This window comes from Cryptomeria japonica, chromosome 3, assembly GCF_030272615.1.
Source record: "Cryptomeria japonica chromosome 3, Sugi_1.0, whole genome shotgun sequence".
In the NCBI taxonomy this organism is placed as follows: Eukaryota; Viridiplantae; Streptophyta; class Pinopsida; order Cupressales; family Cupressaceae; genus Cryptomeria; species Cryptomeria japonica.
The window spans coordinates 890,677,173-890,686,960 of NC_081407.1; the positions used below are offsets into that span (position 1 = coordinate 890,677,173).

A 9,788-nucleotide genomic window follows, 5' to 3' on the forward strand; every position below is an offset into this window, starting at 1 on the left:
AGGTAATGAAAGAAACAAACTATGTCTAAGTCCACAAAAAGCCAAAACAGATCAACGGGATTCAAAGAGCATTGGTATGACTTAGAATAACATCTAACTAGTCATAAGGATAGAAAGGGAGCCTAACAACTAAATATAAGATACATAAGAGAAAAAATATTTCAAACATAAAAAAGGTTCATCCATGTTGCATAAATTCAAAAAAATAAAAATGCTTCAACATCAAAATAGGAAACCCGAGATATGCAAAACAGGATACACCCTGAACTTAGGGCATGCAGACCACAATATGGAGTGTATGAAGAAGTAGGATAATCAAGTGCGTGTAATGGATTATGACATGGTGATAGTGGAGTGGTGTGTGTAGATATCGGTATGTAATTCATCTTAATGTATGTATGTGAAATGGTGATTTTTTGAATGACTAAAAAAATCTTTGGTCCATTGTAATTCATTTTAATCGACATCATCATTGGCAAATGCTAGTGACGTAAGCTACTCTTAACTAGTCTTGTTGTCTATTCTGTACCATGGGTAAATATAACCCTGTGACATTATGCTAATATTACTATATCTTTATTGGCAATTGATGCATTTGAGGCCAATTCTTAAGGCCACCATGTGCATAGCACACACAGGCTCCAAGGATTGAACTTCAGCTTACATGTATAGTCTACTAATATATGGAACGAGTCATAAGGACCTTGGACAACAAGGAAACTTCAATCAATGAGAAGAGAAGTTTCTTCACAATCTTTCAGTTAGTCTCAAATAAGAGGACCAGTAAGGCTATGAGAAGGAAGGATAATGCCTCGTGCACTCAGAAAATATGCTACCCCCTTGTAAGGTATTGATGATTGTCAAGGAGTACCAACCATAGCAGTCATATTTCTGATTTTGAAAATGATCATAACACCCTCACAAAGAATGCAAGTTTTGAGGGGCCGTTACATGATAGAGCTTAACCCAGAAGGATGCACAAATCCCCAAAAGGCCTGCATCCACATACCATATAGCATGTTCTTTATGAAATACCCCAAGTCTTAAAAGGTCAAAGGACCAAAGATTTTTTAGTCATTCAAACAGAGAAACTTGCAAGAAGTTCGGTGTGCCAACAAAACATATAAGCAGGAATTTCAGAAATGGAGGGCAAGATTAAAAAGCAATGGACAGTTTGGGAAGCATACATCTGCAATGAAAATTATCAGACATTATAAGACATTTCACTTTCAGTCTTATTCCATATTAATAAAATTTCATTTTTAATTTTAATTTTTTTAAATTTTATGTGTTAGTGCATGTGTGTCTATCCAACATTCGATAGTAGCGTAAAAAAACAAAATAAAAGACATGTTTATCCATGACTAATCGATACCCATAGCCTGAGGCACACAGTAAAATTGATACACTAAGTTTATTGCAAAATTCAGTCAAACCCCTCCTTTTTAGTTTTTAAATTCCTGTTTTTTCGAAAATTCCTCCAATTTTCATTTATAAATTCCTATTTTTTCTGCAGTATTTTAGTGTTTTTTTAATTTGCTGTCTTTATTGTTTTAAACCCATGTAATTGAATTCCATTTACACTTCCAGTTTACCACATCAATGCCGTGTAAATGTAATGCTACTATGAAACATACAGTTATGACTATGTACCCTCAAACTTGATCCTGAAAATGACATCCCATCCCAGAACCCATCATTATACACATAGACATGCCCATCTCCTAGTGACTGTATCATTTTATGAATTCTAAACTTGAATTCTAGACACTGAGATTGGAAGCATATACCAACATGGGTTGCCTTCAAGTCATTGCAAATAAAAAAAACAACAAAACAAAACAATAAATTTCATGAACTTGAAAAACACCAAAATTTGCTGGGCACTCTTAATTACCTCTTGATAGAACTCCACAGTAGCAGAAGTCTGTTGATTGCCAATTTTTGTACCAGGCAACTTTATTCCTTTTAAAGAATCAAGTTGACTTAATATGTCTTGAAAAGAGAGCTCCATACTTCTCAAAATATTCAGCTTCTTTGGGAAATCATTTGCCAGTAAAGAGAGTAAGCATCCATATTCTTTCTTCAAAATTCTCAACAAAGCATGTTGTTTTGACAATTCAGAAATCTGGTCGTCTACTCTGATATGGACTTCATTTAACTCTACTGTACGTGCTGCAAGCACATCCTTGATTGCTTGTATCTCATGGCTGCTTTCAGCTTCTTTTGCCTTTATTTCAATTGTAAGCATTGAGATCTTGTTTTCTGAATTGCTTAGCTCATCCTCACGGTTACAGATAGTTTCACAAGCCTTATCCAGTTTTGTAGCAAATATATCAGCTTCTCCTTTGCAATTCTTAGCTTCTTCTTCAGCAATACTTATCTTCTGTCGTAGCTGATGAAGTGATTCATCAAGCCATTCAATCTTCCCTATTGGATCCCTTGATGAAACTTCAACTGGAAACTCAATAGCCTCTACAGAATTCATTAGTCTTTGCATCATATTGTTGCTGTCAAGTAATGACTTTTCTAGCTCGGTACAGCGTTTCCTTAAGGAAATGATATCTATTTTTTCACTTTCAAAATGCTCCAACTCAATAGACATGTTTCCGATTCTCTCTTTATGCTCATTTAAAGCCAATTCACGTGCCTGTAACTCTGCTTTCAAATGCTCAAGTTCTGATAGTTTTTCATCCATGGACTGTTTCAGGTTGTCTCGCTGCTGAACTAAACCTTTCCCTTTTTTGACCGCCATAGTCAGTTTTTCTCTTATTAATGCTGATCTCTCTTCTGCCTCCTCAAGCTGCACCTTCAGAGCATCCTTTTGATCTTTTATTGTCACTAATTCGTTGCTCATTATTCTATTTTGCTCCATCAGACTGTCTATCTCTGCTCTATGTGATGCTACTGTTGAAGAGGCATTTTCTTGCTTTTCATTCATTTCGGTTAAAATCATACTTTTTTCATCTAAAACAGCTTGAAGACTTTGCAGTTCCTCTGTCTTTGCATTGTCTGCTTCCTTGAGCATCTTGACTTCTTCAGACAATGTATTTATTTTATTTATAAGCTTCCTGACACATCCTTCCAAATCCTCCTCATTGTTACAATTGGACGATAACTCTTCAAAGTCATGATTGTTCATTGTTTCACTGACAATATCCACTATTCTCCTAATACAATCTTCTGCAGCTGAGTTTTTATCAACAACATTGTGTTCTAGAGGAGCTCCACATTCAAATACCTCAACTTGCCGATCAACGAGTTCCTTACATGAACTCTCTTTCTGGGATGCTTCCAGAGTTGAACTCTCATATTTGCAATTAAGCTCTTCGATATTTTTCAAAAAAACCTCTTTTTCTTGTTTTTCCTTTAAAAGATTTTCTTCTAGGCTAATTATTCTCCTTTTTGACTCCTCTAGTTCAAAGGTAGTTATATTAGAAAAATTCTTAAGATTCTCAATTTCATGTTCAAAATGAGCAACATCTTGCTGGGCCTGACTAAGTGCCCTGCAAAGCCACTCAATCTTAGACTCCACTTCAAAGGATTGCAATGATGCTGGTAGGTCAATACTATTAAGCAGCGATTCCCATCTTTGGATAAGATTATCCCTTTCAGACAAGGACTGCTCCATCATACCCAATTGTTCAACTAGGCTACGGTATTTATCCTGCAGCTCCTCAAACTTGGTTTTTAGATCATCACCATTGCTCTCTTTAATCATTTCACCATCCATAATTGTTTCAGGTGACTTATAATCTGCAACATTAGTATCACTCCCTTCAGATATTTTCCAATCCCTACTACTTGAGTATGAAGCATTCTCTTCAGCAGAAGTTCTTGCAAGCCATTCAATTTTATCAATTAATTCTTTTGGGCGGAGGTCTTCTGGAAAATTCACCTCCTCCAAATTTTCAATTTTTTGAATGACTGAAGATGATTGTTGAAAATTATTCACAGAATTCTTAACATCTGCTAACTCTGGCTCCAATGCCTTCACACGCTCAGAAGCCTTCATTTCATCTGCATGCAATGCATCATTTTTCATTTGCCACTCTTGCAGGCATTTTTCTAGTTCATTTGATTTGTCTATTAAGGATTGTTTTAGTGCATCTCGTTGCTGAACCAATCCTTTACCTTTGGAGACAGCCAAACTAAGCTTTTCTCTAACAGATGACAATTTGGTTTCTATCTGGTCAAGATCATTTCTGAATTTGCAGCTTTCAAGTTTTACTTCTTTAAGATTCTCTTCAGTTTTGCATAAGGCATCCCTGAGTTCCCTAATTTCAGCTTCTTGCTGGTTTTTGATTGATGTCATTTCATCTAATTTTTCATATGAGTGTGTCAATTCCTTCTCTTTGCAGCTGAAGAATTCCCTGAGAATCCCGTCCAAAGGCATTGTAGGCTCATTCTCCCATGAGAACCCGTAACTGGACGCAAGTTCAAATAAACTTTTTTGAAACAGATTAACTTGGTGAAGAGATGCCTTATACTTCTTAATCAGCAAAAGAAGGCTTGTCTCAAGATAAGATATTCTCTGACTGCAAGGATCGGCCACCAACATCTCATCTTGAATGGTCTCCTCAATGAAAGCTATTAGCTTCTCAATGGCCATATCAAATTGGCATTTCAAGTCATCATAAGAACCTGCAGATGTTTTCATCAGCATATCCTTTTCGAGAAGAGATTTTTGAAGAGCATCTACCTCCAAATGTAGAGAATCCCTTTCATCTGCAAGTTGAGCTATCTGTTTTTCCATATTTGCACATTTCTCATCAAGGATTGTGCACTTCCCACTAATTTCTTCAATTTGACCACACTTTAGAGAAAGTTCAACATACTTGCCATTGATATCTTTTATATCTTTATCCTTGATAAACAAAGCAGATTCAAGTTCCCTTATAGTCGCTTCATGCTGTGATCTCTCACTTAATCCTTCCTGCAACTGTTTGACAAACTTGCCACAGTCATCAACAAGGATATTCAAGGCCATTGGAGTCTGCATATTCTCTCCATCTTCATTACCATCCGCATCCCGTAGATGATTAAGCAGCCCTTCACTGCCTTCACTCATCCTATCTTGCAGCTGGACCAGCTTTTTAAGATGACCGCATGTACTAGTAAGTTCCCTAACAGCTGAAACTCTCTCGTCCTGTATAATACCAAATCTTTAATCAGTTTTGAAGACAAGCTCTAGACTTTAAAATTCTAAATTATTAAGTTCAAATTTTACCTGCAAGATTCTAAATTCTGCAAGATTTTTTATTGTTGCACTCACAGCAGCAGCAAGCTCCGAATCAATATTCAAGATATGCGACTCGCTGTTACACTCAGATGGTCGAATGCTTTCCTCTAGAGTTTCTACTGCATGATGCATTACAGATTTAATGTCATCAGGAGCACCTACTAATGAATTCTCTTGGACACTACATTCTCTGGGCAATAAATCTGCTTGGCTTTGCAATGGTGCTGAAACCTCTGCTAACAAATGTGTATGTTTGTGCAGATTGCCTGTGAGATGCATACTTTCATGCGTAGCTTTATGAAGCTGAAGTATGACACCTTTCAAACAATTATTGTGTTCTAATTGTTCACTATGCATCTTGGATGACCATTCCTTGCAATTTTGCAGCTCCACAGCAAGTTTGTTGTTCTCCTCTATAAGTTGATTCCTCTCTTTTTCCAGTGTTTTATGGAACTCAGCTTCTCTTCTCATTTGCTCCAATTCCATTCTTACCAAATGAAGATCATTGGATAGGTCTGCTCTCTCAATTTCTACTTTTTCTCCCAATAACTTGCATTCATCAAATTCACCAGTAAGTTTCAAATTTTCATCCTTTAACTCATTCAATTCATCTTTGAGATGTAATATTTGAAGATTGAGTTCATCTATCTGCTGTCTTGATTTCATAACTTCTGCTTCATATTGCTGCTTTAAAAAAATTGCAGAACCAGTTTCCAGCTTATACGAATCATAATCTCTTATAATCTGTTCTTTAGTTTTGTTAGCTTCATCCAGAATAAGTTTCAGTTGAGCCAATTCTTTTCTCACTAGCTGACTCTCATGTGCTTCCTTGTTCCTATTTCTTGAATACTGATCAAGTTTAGTCAGAAGAGTCTTGTGATTTTCATCGCTGAGGATCTGTTCTTGACTTCCAAGCATTTCCATCGTTTGAACATCCTCTTCAGTGCCATTTACTTCCTTGGCAAAAGTTAAAACTTCAGCTTCAAGAGAATTTTGACCTTCTTGTACTTCAGTCATCAACCCCATATCTACCGACATTTTAGACAAGGTTGCTGCATTCTCTGTTTCAATATCCTCTAGTTTCTGTTGCAGAGCGCTAAAAATGACTGCAGATTGATTCACTTTTTTTGCCAACTTGTTGCCATCAAATTGGGAAATTTGAAGCTTTTCTTCCAACAAACCCCTTTGTCTTATCATGTCTTCTATGTTGGTAACTTTTTCCCCCAAATCACTGGCAAGAACATCTCTCTCTTCACTGACTTCATGTAGTTTCTGCTGTGTAGTTTCCAATTCATGCGAAAGGCGTGCTCTTTGTTCAGCTTCAGCTTGGAGCTTGGATCTCAACTCCTCCGATGCATTGGCCATTTCTGACTTTTCTTGTTGCCATCCATCAAGTACCTGCTCTAAAGGCTCTTGTTCTAAAAGAGATTTATTCTCAAGCACTGCAGCACCAGCCGCATCCTGAAATTTGACTGCTAAGCTAAGTTTCTCCTCTTTAAGCTTCTCTACCTGCATCTGATAGGAATTCAGCTTGGAAATAAACTGCATCTTCTCTTCATTTGCTTGCAAAAGAGCATCCTTGCATGCATGAAATTCAATTAGAATCTGTTCCTTATCGAGAAGATCATTCTCCATCACAAACGCCGATTCTTCCAAACTTGTGGTTCTACTTTCTGTCAGCTGGTCTAGGGCATCAACAAATGACTCGTCAACACTCGTTTTCCTGTTTCTCCCATCTTTAAAAAAATGCAGAGAGTTCCCAAATGAAGATTGCAACTTGCCAACTGAAAAAGATGTAGGAGGCTTGTCCACGCTAACCTGTCGAGGTCCTTGTAGTTCTTCAATTACATTTTGTTGCAAATCCAAATCTGAAGTTGCAACTACCTGCAGCCTCATTACAAAAACAGAAATGAGCACACAATTTTTTTTCAAATCTTCAAAACCCATGATTAAATAATAGGAGAACAAAAGAGATTATATAAATTCACTACGTATGCACAAAAGCTCATTTATACTTGGATGTTCCTTCCTTCACCAACCTGTATTTTGGAAGCCAACTTGTATCCGGCAGAGATTTTCTCCTCTGTATTGTCTTCCAGATCTTGAAAAGTGCCTTCAGACAATTCAGCACTTGAGTCTTCGGAATCATGTGCAACTTGCTTGTCACTTGATTCACCACCCTGTGTTTCCAAAGACAACTTGTCTCTGTCTGGGATTTTCTCTTCCATATTATCTCCCAAGTCTGAACCTTCAAACAATTTCGCACTTGAGTCTTCAGAATCGTGTGCAGGGCTTATCTTGGAATTAGCAAGCTCAAAATTGATCCCCTTTGGAGATAACATTCCTTTTGCTTGTTCATGCAAAGCATTGAAACTAGATGACATGTTTTCTTCATCATTGGCCAGACCAGAAGCAGATGAATTCCCTATGGCTTCCTCCTGTTTAGGTACAAAATCTTGAACAGTGCCAATGTTGATGCATACCCCCTCAGCCAAAGACAGTTCCTTATTGTCGGCCAACTCTGAGGAGACATGAGGGAGACTAATAGCATTCCCCGATTCCCCTTCCCCTGGAATATTACAATTATTGTAGACCTTCTCTTCATCGGACGCAGGATTAACACACTCGTTGCACCTATGGGATGCCGTTGCATCCTTGGAAAGATCATCCACTACCAAATTCTGATTCTCCGCATCATCAGATGGTTGAGGCTCCATCACGACAACTCCTTCCCTGCCCCTACCCTGGGACTCCAAATCCTCATTGCCACCTGATAACCCTAAAGCAACATCAAAATTTGTCTCCGGTTTAGTATTATTATCCCCGAGTTCTAAGGCTTGTTCCCCAGATGAAATGCCCCCCGCAAAAGACTGTACACCACTTTCCCCATTATATTTCTTCTGCTTCTCCCCTCTCTGTCAAAAAAAATTATACCCTCAGAAATTCAAACATGTAACCATAACAAAAGCAATACAAAGACAAACATGAAAATCAAGGAGACTTCCAGCAATCTTCGCCCTCGAGAAACAACCAAAAAATAAATGGATCAACCCTAACAAATCGCTACCAGCTCTTAACAGAACAGAAAAAGTCCTAACATATTGCATACTTGCACAAATAAGCAGTGCCAACCAATTCCACGATCTGTCATATTAGTCAAAAACTCAAATATATCATGCTTGTCAAACTCACCAATGCACTACAAACTGAAATTTAACTTAACATAAAACTACAATTGCTGTCATAAAACAGATTCACAAAAAGAATCCAAAAAGCAAGGTAAACCCTGCAAATCAATTGATTACACTAGGTAGGAAATAGCTTCTGATACCGAAATGGTTATTCTGAAATGCGTGGATATTATTTTTAAATGGGTATTACACATTCTTCAATGGGTGCATAAAAACATACCTTCTTTTTCTTCTTGCCACCTGCCCTGTTGTTGTGACTGTCCATTCCCTGGTATTGTTCAGATTTCAAGTCCTAAAAAAAAGCGTACTTCCATTGAAAATATGAGGACTCGTGAAATGAATTCTCCAAAAGCGGAAATCCAACAGATTAATAGGAAACAATGTGGCCAAAGGCAATTACTAATTCATAAAGTAATCCACCTGCAATGCAATCCACGTGGGTATTCAATATTTGAAGCCAATTTAGTTATAAAAGCTGTTTGGCATTGAAGAGACCTGGTTTTGATGTGTCTGGGTCCATTTTTTTTATGGTTATTTGTTTACTTAATACCTGCGTATGGACAGATTGATTCAAAGTTCTCAAATTGAGCGACACGGTAGTAAAGACAGCTTAGGAAAAGCCATTCAAATCTTTAGAATCAAATGCTGTGGCAATTTTAGTAATGGGTTGTGACGTAAAGAACAAATTGTCTGCAACGCTAGGTTTCAATCTTGCCATAATATATATTATGGTCTGTATTTTGAAATAATAGGGAAAGCATACACGTAGTTCTTATGGTTAATTTTGAGCATCTACATCTTAAATAGTATATAATTGGAGTTTATATCTATTGTTTTGGTTTTGGGTAGTAACAACTTCTAAGTTGTGGGATTTATTGTACATGTAAAGATCAAAAAGTGGGGTTCCAAAGTATCATTGATGCCTACTTAAAGATGTTCTAATATCCGTGCACTTTAACTACGTCAAAAATTGTCAATATTTATGCACAAATGTCCAGCGTTGTGCCAATAAAGTTGCACAATTCTTCCAATTAAAGTCCAAAAAATTAACTACTAGGGGTAAAGTGGGCAGCTATTAGTAAATGTGAAATTTATTAATGGACTTTTAGTTATCATTTTTTTTTTCTTTGAAGTTAGTAATTGGGGGGTTGGGTGAACAAGGAGTGAACAATAATTGGAACATGGGTGGTAACAAGAGACACATTTGAGTCAAGGCCATAATGCTTTTTGTATTGAAGTTGGAACTTTTGTAAGTTTTAGTAATAATATTAAAACCTTGACATTGTTAAATGATAATTTAAAATTCTTTAAATAATAATTATACTAATAAATTGCTTTAGAAAATTAACGATTTG

The 9,788-nt window shown here is 36.9% G+C and overlaps 1 protein-coding gene across 1 annotated transcript in view; it reads right to left on the reverse strand.

The window, feature by feature from the left end:
- The window catches only part of LOC131059744 (trans-Golgi network-localized SYP41-interacting protein 1), a 28,156-nt gene extending 18,999 nt beyond the window's left edge, over positions 1-9,157 (reverse strand). Inside the window, exons 1-4 of the mRNA XM_057992777.2 lie at positions 8,654-9,157; positions 7,282-8,157; positions 5,231-7,126; positions 1,898-5,149 (exon numbers count right to left, since the gene is read on the reverse strand). Coding sequence (XP_057848760.2) covers positions 1,898-5,149; positions 5,231-7,126; positions 7,282-8,157; positions 8,654-8,698 — 6,069 coding nt within the window. The 5' untranslated portion in view covers positions 8,699-9,157. The remainder of the gene's footprint in view (positions 1-1,897; positions 5,150-5,230; positions 7,127-7,281; positions 8,158-8,653) is intronic.
- Positions 9,158-9,788: the final 631 nt, after the last annotated feature.